The sequence below is a fragment of the Rhipicephalus sanguineus genome, chromosome 11 (assembly GCF_013339695.2).
Source record: "Rhipicephalus sanguineus isolate Rsan-2018 chromosome 11, BIME_Rsan_1.4, whole genome shotgun sequence".
Taxonomy (NCBI): domain Eukaryota; kingdom Metazoa; phylum Arthropoda; class Arachnida; order Ixodida; family Ixodidae; genus Rhipicephalus; species Rhipicephalus sanguineus.
In genome coordinates, this window is record NC_051186.1 from 18,132,489 (window position 1) to 18,147,557 (window position 15,069).

Here is a 15,069-nt window from a genome sequence, read left to right on the forward strand (position 1 = left end):
GCAACATGGCCGTTACCTGACTGGTTTTCCTTGCCTTGGGATCTCTGGAAAGCAGCTTGCTTTGGAGGAAGAAAAGGGGAAGCAAGGACACCATGGCTGGCGCGTTATCAGCGGAATGTCCCTCGTCCTACCCGACGCCGAATAGACTGTGCTGTGCCCGAACTACAAACCTCCTTGCCCTCTTGCAATCGGCCACCACCAATGGGTAACGAGGCCAGCCTTGCAAAGCGGCGAGAAGGCTCGTCGTCAGTCTTCAGTCGACATTGGAAGATGTCTCTGTAAACATCGTTCACTGTACATATCTCTAAATACAGCTGTTGTTTTTGAAAGCACAAGCGTCCTGAATGTGGGGACGTATGCTCTGAGGTCTCCCAACCTTCGTGGTGCCTTCGGCGTCCACGTACCCGGCCCCCCAGTGCGACAGTGAGTAGAGATTCGTGCCCACATTTACGGACATCAGTAACATAGACGCAGGATCAGCTCTGGCAGACATGCATCAGCGCTTGCAATCCTTGCATATTCAACCACTTTTACCTGTGGCAGCTGCACAATAAAGCTACCTGCTGCCACTCGCCCCTTCGCTTATGTACCTGTTGGACCCCTGGCACCTCCGCATTATTTTCTCCGAATCCACGAACGCATTTCGAAAACGTTTGCTGGATGATCGATCCGCCTGTAGGCACACATTTACTTACGCGCCCACGCTTCTCATAGACATCATGTGGACTAGAGGCAATACTGAAACGCTGGACAATAAATTGGCGAAACAGCTCCCTCAGTAAACTCTTCCGTGACAACTTACAAAAGACAGATGGGACAAAGATGCCAGACCCAAGTGCAGTTGATATCTTGTAGTACCAAACCACGGTCGCTGGATGAACGTGCGTTGTTGAAAGACTTCGCGAATTGTTGCAACACGAGATGCCAGCGCGTGTTTAGCTGGTGAGAAACTGAGCCCTTCGTGAAACTGAAACGCTTCCAACATCTCATCACATTGCCTTGTCTAAGAGAATGCCCTTGGGTGGTTCTTTCCAACACTGTGCTAAGACGTACAGAGAGGCTATTGGACTGCCCTCCAAAGATAGCAGTAAAAACGCTGAGGCGCTGGGAAAGTTCAAAGACCGTAGCTTATCTTGGGATAGACAAGATGAATATATTGTGAACACGATATTCGCAACATTCGTCCCAGTGGTTGTACGCACTGGCCATGTAATACTCCTTCAGCCATGCTTCGACATTGTCGCGTGGGAGACCGGAGAATATGGGTGGGTCCCGCTGCCGGACGGTGATGGTCTATGCAGGGGCGGGCAGGGACAATGCTCACGCAAATTCAAGATATGCGCGAGCGTTTGTAGTGTATAAAAGTAGTTTATCGGATGATGGTAGTGTTCAAAAGTTTCTGCGGAGGAGAGCTAGGCTATGGTTGGAGGCAGTTTTGATATGTTCATAGTGTCCATGCCAAGATAGGCTACGGGCGTTGTACTCTCCCAGCGTCCCAGCGTTTTAGCGCTATTGTTGGCGGGTAGTGCAATCGCCACTCTGCGCGTCTGATCACTGTGTTGAAAAAACCCAGCTTGGAAAATCCTCATGGGCAAGGCAGTGAGATGAGGCGCTCGACGCGTTTCAGCTTCGAAAGGGGCTCACAGTACGCACTTGGTGCCTCGTGTTACAATTCGCGCAGTGTTCCACGACGTCGTGTTTATCTCGCGACCGCGGTTTCATACTACAAAGACATCCACGCCAGTTGAGTCTGGACACTTTATCCACTCTGTTTTTTGTCGCGCTAGTGAACTCGTTGGTATTTCTGCCATTGTTTTTCGCGGACACCATTTTTCTTTGCTTTCGCTCTGCTTGCATAGTGGCACGTTCGCATTAGGCGTTAGGTTGGTAGTAACAGTAGTGAGGTAACCTAAAGGCCGAAATGGTAATTCGCAGATTTTTCGAAGTGCCTCAAAACCACGTTTCAGCTGCCGAGGGCAAGTGTTCTGAAGCGCAAGGGTCTATGCGTAGATATCCGTATAGCCCCGAGCACATAACTGATGTCTATATCCATTCTACTACACAACGCCGCTCGTGACTCCACGCGATCAGCTAGTAACCCCCGCCGATAATTAAATGCTGACTTACTCGTTGCGCTTCCGGGCGTGTATTATCAATACGTCTTACGCTAAAATTTTTCTAAGAGAATATTTCAGCCAATCACGATGCGGTACATATCATTGGCGAAGCCGGTTGACCAATGGGAAAACTCACGAAAGAGAAGTCTTGTGAATTCGGCCCCAGTCCCCGCCCGATACGCTTGAACGATTTCGTGTTGAAAATGGCAGCCGCTATTTTTGTGTTGTTGTTGTTGTGTTGTTGTTGTTGTTGTTGTTGTTGTTGTTGTTGTTGTTGTTGTTGTTGTTGTTGTTGTTGTTGTTAAGGCTTCATTGGGCTCAGGCATGCTCCGAAATATAGATCACGGTTAGGCTTCAGATGCAGCTAAGACTCCAGTTCAGGTATGGATTTCAGTCGGGCTCTGTTCAAAACCCAGACTTTTTTCTGGCTTATAACGCATCATATCGACCTCAGTCGAATAATTAGCGATGCGTGATGGGGCCTCTCGCATTTTACAGACAGGTACACAGAGCCTTAATTGGGATGAACGTATCCTTACAACGGATCGTGCTTACTTACGTTGTCATCCATACCAAGGCAAGCGTGCTTCTGTGGTACGGTCCGGTAATCCCAGTCGAAGGGACCATGGAAATGTGTCATAGAAAGCAGTGGAATCTCAGTAGCGGCATTTTCTACACCTCCTGCCTCGATGAGCAGTACCGATCGCAATGGATCGGCTGAAAGCCTGTTGGCCAGTATGCATCCGGCTGATCCACCGCCAACTGCAAGCGTAAAAGAAATACATTTACTTTATTTACAACCATCTAAGCCCTACCTCTACGCCTATGCCTTAACGAAGCAGACGCCGCGCTTCGAAACTCCCTCAGAGACATCTGGGAGGGGTTTCCAAAACTACAGCTCCCTCGGCGCAGATGTCCACCTGTAATGTCATAGTTCGGTGTAAGCAGAACATCTGTCCGAAAAGAAGTACCCAAAGCATTTTGGGTGCCGTTCTGCACGTTAACGAAATAGCTGTAGTCTTGAGATACGATTCCGTTGTTTCCGTATTGCCTGGCAGCGAATCAGAGTACTTCCGGTATATATATGCGCGCAAAGAAGCTGCGAATGAACAAGCCCGTAGCGCCGACGATGATTCGGTTCTTGCAGAACTTTGGACGAGATATGTATTTTTTTCCGGTAGGAAAACATACATGATTTCGTGTTTCTTTGGACAGGTTTGTCCGATAAGAAAAGATACACAATTTCGTGTTTGTCTTGACAGAACTGTATGCTTTACCCAAGCTTATGTGCAGCTAAGGCTATTAATTAGTTCATTCCACTGTTCCCCACATCGCTCTGGTTGGAGATAAGCTATTTTGCCTGGCTTCTTTGTCGCTATAGCTTTACATGCATTCGCAGGTGATTTCTGAATTAGTCGCGTGGTATTCAGAATTAAAGTGGTGCCGCGACTAGCCCACTTGTGCGTAGTGGAACATACTTTAGACACAAGAAATTCCATGTATTATACACTTCGGTGTGCTTTAGTGCCCTTTTTACATTGTACACAGTGTTTTCCAATTGCCATCACTATATGCAGACGGTCGTGCATATTACTGGTGTCTTAGGCGACGTCTCCGATACTCTAACGAGTCATTATAGCCGCGCCACGTGACCGCGCGGTATGTTGAAGCACAGAGTATAAACGTTACACTTTGGCTGCAAGATCGTTGCATCTATTCTGTCTTTTTAACAGAACAAGTAGTCCTGAGAGGGAATAGAAACTGGGAAGAAACATTCAATTTGACGCAGCAGACTATTCATGCTGGCCTGATCACGACGCACCATACGAACGATATGTTAACATTCCATAGCTCTGCCACTTCCACCACCGACTACTTCATCACTTCATTTGCCTTTCCTGGTGGCCCGTCTCTTGCACCACCTTTTTTTACTGTGACAAGAGTTAAGGTCTCGAGATCGGACCTGCTTTGTCCGTCCATTCCGTTCGCTCATTCGGTTACGCTCAGAGCCGTGTCTTCGTCGATGAAAAACATCCCCGATTTCTCTCGTCCTCACACCACCCAGTCATCTCCACAGCGGATCACGGCCACTGAGATTCCACGCATGCGTGCAATTTACTTTGACTCTCTCTCGAAATCACACGTCCCCTCAGGCAGGTGGCCTTGTATGCGAAAGTTCGATGGTTTCCGCACAGCACGCACATTTAATTTGTAGGCTCGTTCAGCACAGATGAACCTAAGTGCCTCGCATGTTTTTCTGTTTAGAGCGCAGCTCTTAGGCGCCAGTTCCTGCGTTGAGCGGCGTCGCCCTCGCCGGCGTAACCGATAGAACGAACGAGGACGAAAGAGAGCGAACGCGGAGCGCAGCGAGCCACGTCTGCAGTGCCTCGTGCCTTCTCGCGCTTCTTGTGACAGCGCAACGCATAGAAAATAGAAAGACGCACCTTTCGAGGTACAAGACATGAACAGCGCGAAAAAAATATACATAAACGAAGGAAGAAGCGAGGGAACAGAGAAAAGCTCCCCTCGCTTCGTCCTTCGTTTATATTTTTTTCGCGCTGTTAATGTCTTTTGCAATGGAGTGCCGATTGATATAACCTTCACGTTGATAAGTTTCGAGAATAACTGAGTTAATGAGGCCAAACAGGAAAAATCAGTGGATTGTGTAAAGAGATATTCCTAACGTTAGAAAAATTAACTCTAAGCTTAGGCGTTCTAGGGAGCTTTTTTTTTGCAGAAGGGTCTCGTGCGACACCTTTACATGTACTTCGACCAAGTCCCAAAAAATGCCAGAATCGTTGACAGGTAAAGAAATGCGTAAACTGTCAAAATTACAACCAGCAAAATAATGTTCGCAGACGTGTCGGCAACGGCATAAGAAAACTTAGATGTTAAATATGAGTAAGAGATAAAAAGCAGAGACTGGGGAGCCGCTGCCAGTCGAATAATTTCAATAAAACATTGCTTCTTTAGCGCCTGCTTTCGCATTTTGAATTGTATTATGGAGCACGGAGCTTGCTATTTAGCAGTAAATCGGAGATCTCTAGCGAAATGCAATCTGGGAGCCCTAATATGCAGCGATATGCATTGCTGCTGTTCGAGATAATATGTGTCTCTATTTGAAGAAAAACAGCTCTCAAAAAGACGCGGACAAAAAAAAGATAGAGAACACACACAGCGCTGCCTCTACGTATTTTTGAGCGCTGTTTTTCTTCAAATATGAACAAGCACCGACTAGCCCAACTTGCCAATGTGCCTCTACTGTGCAATATATTTTACGTGAACCTGTTAGTTAGAACAGCAATACATCCCGTGTACTTCACATCACATCAACTTCACATCAAATCATTCAAAAATAATAAAGCACGGTTTAGCATTTTCTTGTGTCCGTGGTGCATTGCAGAAGTCCTGCCAGGATAGATTGCAACTAAGCTTTGATGAACAGGTAGTTAGACTTAGGCAAGCGTGTTTTCCGGAACACGTAATTGCGCAAGCGTGCGAGAAGATGCGCAAACACCTAAAAACAAATGGAACGCAGCCTGGGAATGATGAGTGGACCGCCAGAGCAAAAAAAGTACACGGCGATACCGTACACTCACCGAGTGGCACCCGGTTTAAAAAACGTGGCCGAAAGATATGGCGTTGACGTAGTTTTCTCATCTCCTCATAAGCTGGTATCCATTTGCGCAAAGGTACAGCAAAGCATTGATATGCAGAGAAACGACAGGGAAAGTGTTCCTGGCAACTGTGCAATTAACCACACCTACCACTATACAGATTGCAAGGAGGCCATAGTATACCAAATACCATTATCATGCGGAAAAACTTACATTGGCCAAAGCGGAAGATGCGTTAACGTTCGTCTTCGTCAACACGAACGATCATTGACAGAAACAAAGCCATTTTCTCTCGCCGCTCATTGCCACGAATGCGGCTGCACACCCTTCTTCAGTGACACAATGATTTTATCGCATCATAAAGAGCAGGTAGAAAGGGAAGTGATCGAGGCCTTCCACATTAGAAGAAAAGGAGATAAGTGTGTTAGCATGCCACCAATTTCGCTGAGTGACGCAAAATATTCGTACCTTTGCAGCACCTGCAGAGTATGATACCTGCTTTTTTGCTTTTACTTGCCTGAGACTTGTTTAGGTCTTTTTCGCTTTTGGTGTTGTTTTTGTTTTCTTTGTTGTTGCACATCACCTATATATATGCGTGTATTTCCTAATAAACTTTAGTTGCGAGTCAGCGCCTGTCCTGTGCCTTCTTTTACTTCGTCGTCGTCTAGTGTGCGCTGTTTCAACAAACATGAACGCATACCAACTCGCTCAAGCTTCCATTCTTATACATTATCTAATGTTTGCTGTTTCCTTGATGAACGCCTCCTCTAGAAAAGAAGGCGTTTGCTTCATATGTTTTCCGCTAAATGGACATAGTTGTCCATTTTTGGAGCTGTTTGCAAGATTGGGAGGCTGCAGGGGATCGCGTGGACGTGCGCCGCGTGCTCTGCCAAGCTGTAGCAATTCTACCTTAGGATCACAGCCTCGAGCCCTGAAAATTTACCAAGCGCTGCGAGAAGCCGTCCGTAATCCATCATCGTCACCTAAGAGGGCAAGACCAACGCCTATTTCTGGTTAGCAAGCTGCGAACACCGGGCCACGCCGATCCGCCGCGCTAGCCCTTACAGCGCCGGCGTGGTCGGTTACGCCCCTCGCTTCGCACGACATCTCGCGCTGCCTGGGAGCCGCGCAGCCTCCCGAAATGGAGGTGGTGATTGAAGGTGAAGAAATATCGAAAGAAGAATACAATGACGGGAGCTGGACCACGTTGGAGGCGCAACGACGGTGCGCACGCCAGTTGGCCCTCGCCGCCACTGCCTCCGAGCAGACCGAGAACGACGAGGCCGACACCGCACAGGGGAATGAGAAGAAGGCGCCCGAATACCGAGCCCACCCGCCATCTCTACCAAAACGTAAGCCGTTGCCGAAACTCCCGCAGGGAGACTATAAAGTGATTCTGAGGCTACAAACGGCAGTGAAACTGCTCATCTACGGTGCAGCAAAGCTATTCAATGCCGTCTGCGCCGCCACTCAAGTGCCAATAGAAGATGCAATCTCTGAAGATCAAGCCCGAGTCCACCGGAATAGTAACACGGCGCTAATCAGCACCACATCTCGGGCTAGGGCCGAAGGTTACAATAACATCAATATTCTCAAAATTGGACAGGAAGAAATTGAAGTGGTAGCTTACGCTCCAGCTCCAGAAAATTCGACGAAAGGAGTTATTTACTACGCATGCTCCGACAAGACCGACGAGGCTATCTTCAAGGAGCTGCTGGCAAGAAATCCAAGTATCGAAATGGTCGGCGCCACAAGACTGGGAACAGAACATATCGTGGCCGTCTTCGCAGGAACGGAACGCCCGGAGTAGGTCAGGTATTGGGGGTCTACGTACGTAGTGCACCCCTTCAAAGAACGCATAGAGGCATTTTTTAACTGCCGACGCACCGGACATCGGGCAGACGTTTGTCCTCAAGAAAGAAAGAAGAGATGCAAGCGGTGCGGTGAAGAAACGCATGGGACGCCAGCATGGGGTACCAAGCCATCCTGCAGAGCCCGGTGCATTGTCTGCAAAGGGGGACATCCCACCGGAGGGCGAAACTGCAAATATAAGTATTACTCACAGGTTCAACACAACAGAAGCACCAATGAAACTAACGGCATGTCGTCAATACGCCAATGCAACAATGGCAGGCAAGAGCAATCTCAGCCAAGTGACACAGCGACCTAACCCAGCACGCAAAGCACGTGCTATCGGGATGCGCTGCGGAACAACCAACCCGTGACCAAGGTGCAAGGACAGGCACAGAACACACACCCAAGCCATCAAGCTAGTAGCATCAAGCGAGCCCGCTTGTCGAGCCGAGGCCGGTCCAAGTGCAGAGGGCGGCCCACCAACCGGTCGATCTCCAGGGCCAGAAATCAACAGGAGCAGAGAGACGCCAGGCGGCTACCGACGGGCCCCAGGGACGAGACGAAAACAGAGGGAGAAGACAGCAACACGGTAAGGGAGTTGGCTGCTGAAGTGAAAGAGCTCAGAAAACAGCTAGAAGCCGCGAATAAAAAAAATCAGGTCTTATAAAATGCAAAACCAGCTAGCCTTGCACCCCACCCACTGCTAGGCAAATAGGCTCAAGCGAGTGCAGAGACAGCACACATTTCATGGAAACAGACGGAGCACGCAATCTTAAACGAAAGCTAATCGAGGAGGATAAAGGGAAACACGAGGACCCTACTGAGATTGTGCGAAGAGTCGACGCCCTAGAAAGCGCCTTTGCGACGATGTCAAAAGAAATAGATGACAAGATTAGAGCTATCCACACCTCCGTCGAAGAAACTCTGAAAACATTTCACGAAATACTGAGCAGCGAAATAGCAGGAATGCTTTCGAACGTAACCAGCAGAGATTATTCTCAAGGGGCATTCCACTTACTCTCTACGGAACCAAGTCAAACTAGACCAACTAACGCGCGAAGCGGCAAGATGATGAGCACTGTCAGCGTCAGGACAGAACCCTGCTGTAAAAAGGATGGCGGGACATGTTAGAATTATTCAGTGGAATTGCAGGTCATTCGCTAAAAAGCGGGCGGCACTGCAATTCGCACTTGCCAATTTTGACCCAGGGATCGACGTAATAGCCCTGCAGGAAACTGAAACAGAAACGTTTTCTGTTTTAAAATGAGCACCCGGGAGGAAAAAAACCAGCTCAATTAAAACATGCAGCTCGCGGTGGTATCAGCAGAAAAAATACAAAAATTCGGGTATTAACGACAGAATACCAAGATATATAATTACGAACGCCGTAGTAGGGGACTTCTGTATGACTTTTGCCACCTGCAGGCACAGCTGTTTCACCATGCTCGTAAGTCGCTCGCTGTACGCCGCCGGCCGCAAGTTGATTCGTCTCGCCTTCACGCTAGATGTTTGACAACAGTTGTGGCATGTAGAGAAAGACACAGTTTGACCTGTACTTTATTCCAGAAGACATTATTCTCTGTGAAGCATATTCTACGCAACGTTTCTTTCACCTGCACCGGCAACGCACTCACACCGGCCGCCGGCCGGCTTGGTGCCGACGACGTAGCGAAGCTTACTTCGTATCGCTTCGTAGTTGTGGCAGGTAACTCTGCGGGAATACAACCGCTGACGAACAGCTTACTTTTGTTAACGCTGGCAGTGTTCTTCGTAGTTCTTCCTCATTCGGCACATTGAAGCGAGTTAGCCGTGGCGTCCGGGCTCGAAGGCTTGTACTTGTTTGGGTCCGGAAGCTCGATAGGGAAGAAACGTGGGTGAGCGCGCTCGCTCGCTCGCTCGCTGCGTGCGCCGGCGAGAGTTGCACTTGACTCTCATAACAGCTTCTATTCGTTGTAATAGTGCTTCGCTTTCACTCTGGCGTACAACCGATATGACTTGTTTTCGTCTAGCCGACAGGGCCAAGCAGTGCGGCACTTAGTAGGTGATCGGCGCGCAGTTACACTCCCCGTTGGTCCGTTTCTTGCCAGGCGTTTCCGCACGACACGCACTACGGTGCGGTCTAAACAGGGCGTCGGCGACGCTCGTAGCTCTTCTCAGGGTGACTCACGTGGTCGTTTGCATGGTGGTCGCACTGTAGATGAGCGAGATCGAGGTTTGCGCTTTGTGAGATACGAAGGAAGTCCTCAAAAATCCTTGGAACGGTGTCAGCCTTCAGCGTTGGTTTGTCGCGTTTCTGCGATACGGAGTCGCCGCTGATGTTAAAATCATACGCAGTGATAACGTCCGAGGCGTCGAAATGGTTCGCACACACACGTGTATACTTCGACTCAAAGTTAATTATCACCGCTTTTTGCAGCGGTATGGCCAGCTTCCATTTCTCGCGCTGCTGCTTGTCTAACGGCAAACAAAACAACGACACCTTTTTGCTTCCCTTGTAGCCGGAACGGCACCCCGGCACGCAACACTGTTAGGCATCCTAGTCCTGCGACAGCGTTTCCTCAAACTTGAACATATGATATCCAGCAGCTTGTCTTGCACTGCGCGAGTATTTCAATACGCGGACGGCGCAGGGGATTGCCTCTGTGGCGCAGCGGCGGCGCGTTGCGGCATTTTCGAGCAGCGTATGAAGCTCGCCCATAGCGTGACGGTGCAGTTTCGTGACCATAAAGAGAATTGAATGACTCTGGTACAACTAATGCCAAAACGCAGAAAAAGTAAATGCCTGTATATACTCAACATATACAGCCCACCAAAAAGTAAAACCATACCCTTTGCAGCAATAATCAGAAAAGCACGAAAAGAAACTGCGAATGAACAACTAATAGTCCTCGGAGACTTTAACGCCCATCACACAATGTGGGGCCAGCTGTCGAAAGGACGCTTTTTTTCTCTTTCAGGCAGTGTTTGACACATCGGCAAAATTCGCTTATTTTTTTTTCTAGGTGACGGCGGAACGTTATCGATCACTTGTGCCCAACAAAAAGCATATTTTAAAAGGTGGCTCATGCCGCACGTGTTTGATTTATTTCATGTATTGACCGACGCGCCTGCGCAAACTAGCCAATTACCAAGATGCCCTGAGATGCCCAGAAGTAAAATCTGTCTCTTATACTTTCACTGATCAGATTGCGTAGTCTTTACACTGTTCAGGCGTATAAGCAAGCAATAGAAGAAGGGAAACAGTTGCAATGTCCACCATGTTTAGGCTGCTGTAACGAAAGTCTCATTCATAGCGAAACCAATTGCGAACTTCAAATTTCAATATGACATATTAAATTCATAAACCATCTCTGTCAGTGACAGGTTCATTGCAGATGACGCCTAACCTTTCTCAACATCCAAACTAACAAGTATAGTAGGCCAATGTTGTGACCAAGCGCTCATTTTTTTTCCGTAGTTCTCCGCTCATAGCTTCAACACAAGTATATACGCTATGTCATTTTCGAATCAAGGATCGCGTAAATAAACTCGAATCCTTCTGATAGAGATCTCTTCCCTTCTCCAAAGGTGTTAAATAACAGCAGCTTTTACAGATCGCCTATTCTTTGTTGCAATAATTGGGTACCTTGAACCAGGCACACGACAATGTTTTAACAAAATGAACAAAATGTGTTTACGACAACACACCTAGAAATACAACTTCAGACTCTTAAGTTCCAATGTAGGGTGTCAACCGAGAAATAGGCAGTGGTAGGCACTGTAGGCGTGCCCACGTAATATTCTGTAATGATTGTAGACACACACCATGGGTTTATACGTTAAATGGACGACATAAAGACTTCCGGCAAAATTGCTAGTGTACTGAACGTTTAGGTCTTTAGCTTTCACAGTCGAAGTAGCAGAACGGTCCGAGAGCGTTGCCACAGTCTGCGCATAGCTAAGACGTGGCAGAACCGTGAACATCTTTAACGACACGAAGGTGATCTGACCGAGTCTAGAACCGCGATCTTCTTCTCAAGGATAGTATAGCCACTGAGCCACTGCAGTTAGGCGAAACTCTACAAGAAAAACATCACTATCCATACGAACACGTCTTTGCTTACCAATGATGTAGTCGTACTCTTTGTGGAGCTTTCGGATGTCACAATCAAAGATTGTTGGACACTTTTTCAAGTGCAGCAGGGAGAGCGTAGCAGCAAGCAAAAGCAATGGCCATTTCGGAGCAATAAACGCCATGTAGGCTGGCAGCACCATGGCTCTTCGTAGGGATGCGAGATCGCGGCCCGAGCAGCTGAATAAACTCGATTCGAAGGGCGCGCAAGTCTGCCCTCGGCCTCTGATATAGAAACTACAGGCATTGTCTACTTGCAGCGGACAAGCGGAGACAGGAAAATTTCGTCGTAAGACTGAACGCATGCCCACATTGTTGTGACCGATGTTGTAATGAAGGAATCGATATATACATTGCTGTACTTGTTTCAGGATCTCGAGTAATATTGGGTATGCAGTTCTTGCCTTGATAAAAAGCCGAAAGCCCTTGATGCCCCATAAAACACCAAAATTGACCGTCGTCGTCAACACAAGTGACGGAAGAAATCATCCCGTGATGACGTCACCATACGATCTCACCATGATGGCACAGATCACCACAATCCGTGACGTCATCATGACGCTACTATGATGTCACATAACGTGACGTCACATGATGACGACATCACACGACATAGTCGCTTAGGCGGAGGTTGACCGATCACGGAGGCAGAGCAAAACCATGTGAGGTGCAGACAGCTTTCGGAGGGGCGCGGGAGAGGACCAATACATCGCCTGACCAGCAAAAGAAGACGATGCCTTTCGCCATCGAGTCGTCTTAGGCGAATGCTTAAGGGACCCGGTGAACATTATTAGATGCGAAGCAGCTTGAGACGGGGGCTTTATCCAATGCTCCCGAGACGTTCACACCCCCACTGCCCATTCACACCCCACTCTCCCTCTCTCTCCTCTCCTACGCTCTCCTCCTATTGCGCGCCTCATTCTCTCCTGCGCAACGCCGCGATGAGCGCCCTCCTACGCTCCCACCCTCTCGCGCGCCCTTGGCGCTACACTTCACCGACCACAAGGCCGTCGTCTTCAAAGCGCCGCGTGTACCGACGCTAGGAATCGCATTGGTCTCCCGCTCAAGCGAACAGTCTCCCCGCTGCTTCGCATCCACACATACTTCCCTTTAGCGGGAGATGTGTAATTGTTTTTCCATCCTTACTCCATCTTACTCCATCCGGTGATTCACTCGAATTTAACGTAGTGTGTATTACCAATGTTATCAGCGCATAACTTCACGGTCAAACTTGTCTTATGGCAGTTATCCACTCCAGTTTTCATTTTCTGCAACATTTAAACAAGTATGCTGTACGAAATTTAAAAGGGCAAGCTTAAATCAACTACGCAACCTTATAGTAGAGGCCTTTAATTTGTGTTATGCAGGTCGCTAGTGCCAGAGACCGCATAGTGTGCACATCTTGTGGACACCATGCTTACGTCCATTTCAAAGCTCGATCTTTGACTTTCGGTATATGATTTCGTATCTTAACTGGTCTAAACGAGCTCCTTAAATGTCCGTTACCTCTGTGAGCTCGCAAATCATGTTTCATAAAGACCTCTCTGTGCCAGTCTACAAGTAAATTGGAGCCTCAAAATAATAATATCAGGCGCCGCAGACTTTGGATTCGACCAGCTGCGACAGCACCGAAGTTCCTCGCTCAATGACATGAGGCACGATCAACGCACTCCTAGGGATACTACCACGAATCGGCACTCATAAGACCGTGTTTTCTACACGCAGCCTCCCAGAGCCTATCCCGAAGCCTACAACGTCGGTCGCCCATCGCCTGTCTGCTACAGCTGTGGTGCCGTAGGTGACATCTCTCGTTTTTGTCGCTGGCGACGCCAGACAAGATAAGGCCCACCACCGACTTGGCCTAACCTTGGACAAGGAATTTATGACGATCATTGGCCAACAGAACTTAGGGAAGTAAACACCACAGGCTCGCCACCCAGGAATACCTTCCCTCATTACAACAGAAGGAGTGACTCGCCAGCTTCAGACCGTAGCCTGACGCCACCGACCAGACGCCAACGCCGTTCCCCGTCACCACGGCGACGTTCTACGTCACCACCATCATCGGGAAACTAGCCGGCGCGGCCGATGGAGGTAAGGTCAACGGCCAGTCTCCGTCTCTGCGAACTACTCCTCTTCCTATTATGATGGTCAAGAACAAAGTATGTGTGTTAATTGATAGTGTCCCTGCCACTGCGTTAGTCGATACTGGTGCTACGGTTTCCGTCATGAGTGTGACATTCAAAGAAAGGCTCGATCGGAAAGTTATGTTCCCGTGGAATGGCGGTGTGACATTTCGTGGTGTCAGCGGAGTGTGTCTTGTTCCCCTCGGTATTTGTGTTGCAAGTGTTTTATTCAGCGAAGAAGATCTCATCACGGAATTTCTTGTTCTACCACGGTGCGCTCACGATGTGATTCTCGGGATCGACTTTCTTCAAGACTGTGGTGCTTCCGTTAACTGTGGCACAGGGTAAATTACGTGGAATAGCGCGCTTTTTCTCTACTCTTGCCGACACATCCTTACCAGAGGAAAACGATTTTGTCGTATCGAACGATTCGCTTATAGCGCCGTGGTCTCTCTCGCGTGTTCCTGTTAATGTTGCTGCGTCCGACCTTTCATCGTTCGATGCGCAAACCCAACCACTTGCGACGGGTTGCGTGAAGAAGGATGTACTTGTGGCGCGTTCTCTCGTGACAGTTGTGAATGGCGCTTCAAATGTGTGGGCTTTCAATTGTTCTTCGGTGCCTGCTATTCTCCCGCGCTATATGAAGCTCGCTAAATTTGGCGAAGTCACAGCGAAGTCACAGTTTTAAGCGAGGAGGAGCAATCTCAAAGAAGCGACCCCCAACGAAGCAGTTCCGAAAAACAGGTCTTACGGGTGATCAGCAAGTCGCTGCCCTCACATGAACGCCACGCTCTTGCACGAGTCCTTCTGACGCATCTTTCTGCGTTCGATTTCACACAAGGTAACACGAAGGCTTCACTACCACGTTCTCGTGCTCACCACAGAATTGACACCGGATCTGCACAGCCCATTCGTCAAAAGCCATACCGCGTGTCTTCGACAGAAAGGACAGTTATAGCTGAACAGGTGACCGACATGTTACGGAAGGGTGTTGTGAAAGAGTCATCTAGTCCGAGGGCAGCACCAGTGATCTTAGTAAAGAAGAAGGATGGATCGTGGCGGTTCTGTGTTGATTACAGAAAACTAAACTCTGTCACCAAAAAAAGGTGTGTATCTGCTTCCTAGAATTGATGATGTCATCGATTGCCTACATTCCGCTGCCTACTTTTTTGCGCTGGATTTGCCATCAGGGTATTGGCAGATACCCAGCACCTCCACCACAAAACTGTAACGGGTACGGTTGA

At 48.5% G+C, this 15,069-nt stretch overlaps 1 protein-coding gene across 1 annotated transcript in view; it reads right to left on the minus strand.

Moving 5' to 3' along the window:
• LOC119374897 (4-pyridoxate dehydrogenase) overlaps positions 1 to 11,842 on the minus strand; it is a 55,951-nt gene extending 44,109 nt beyond the window's left edge. Inside the window, exons 1-2 of the mRNA XM_037645101.2 lie at positions 11,692 to 11,842; positions 2,677 to 2,879 (exon numbers count right to left, since the gene is read on the minus strand). Coding sequence (XP_037501029.1) covers positions 2,677 to 2,879; positions 11,692 to 11,842 — 354 coding nt within the window. The remainder of the gene's footprint in view (positions 1 to 2,676; positions 2,880 to 11,691) is intronic.
• Positions 11,843 to 15,069: the final 3,227 nt, after the last annotated feature.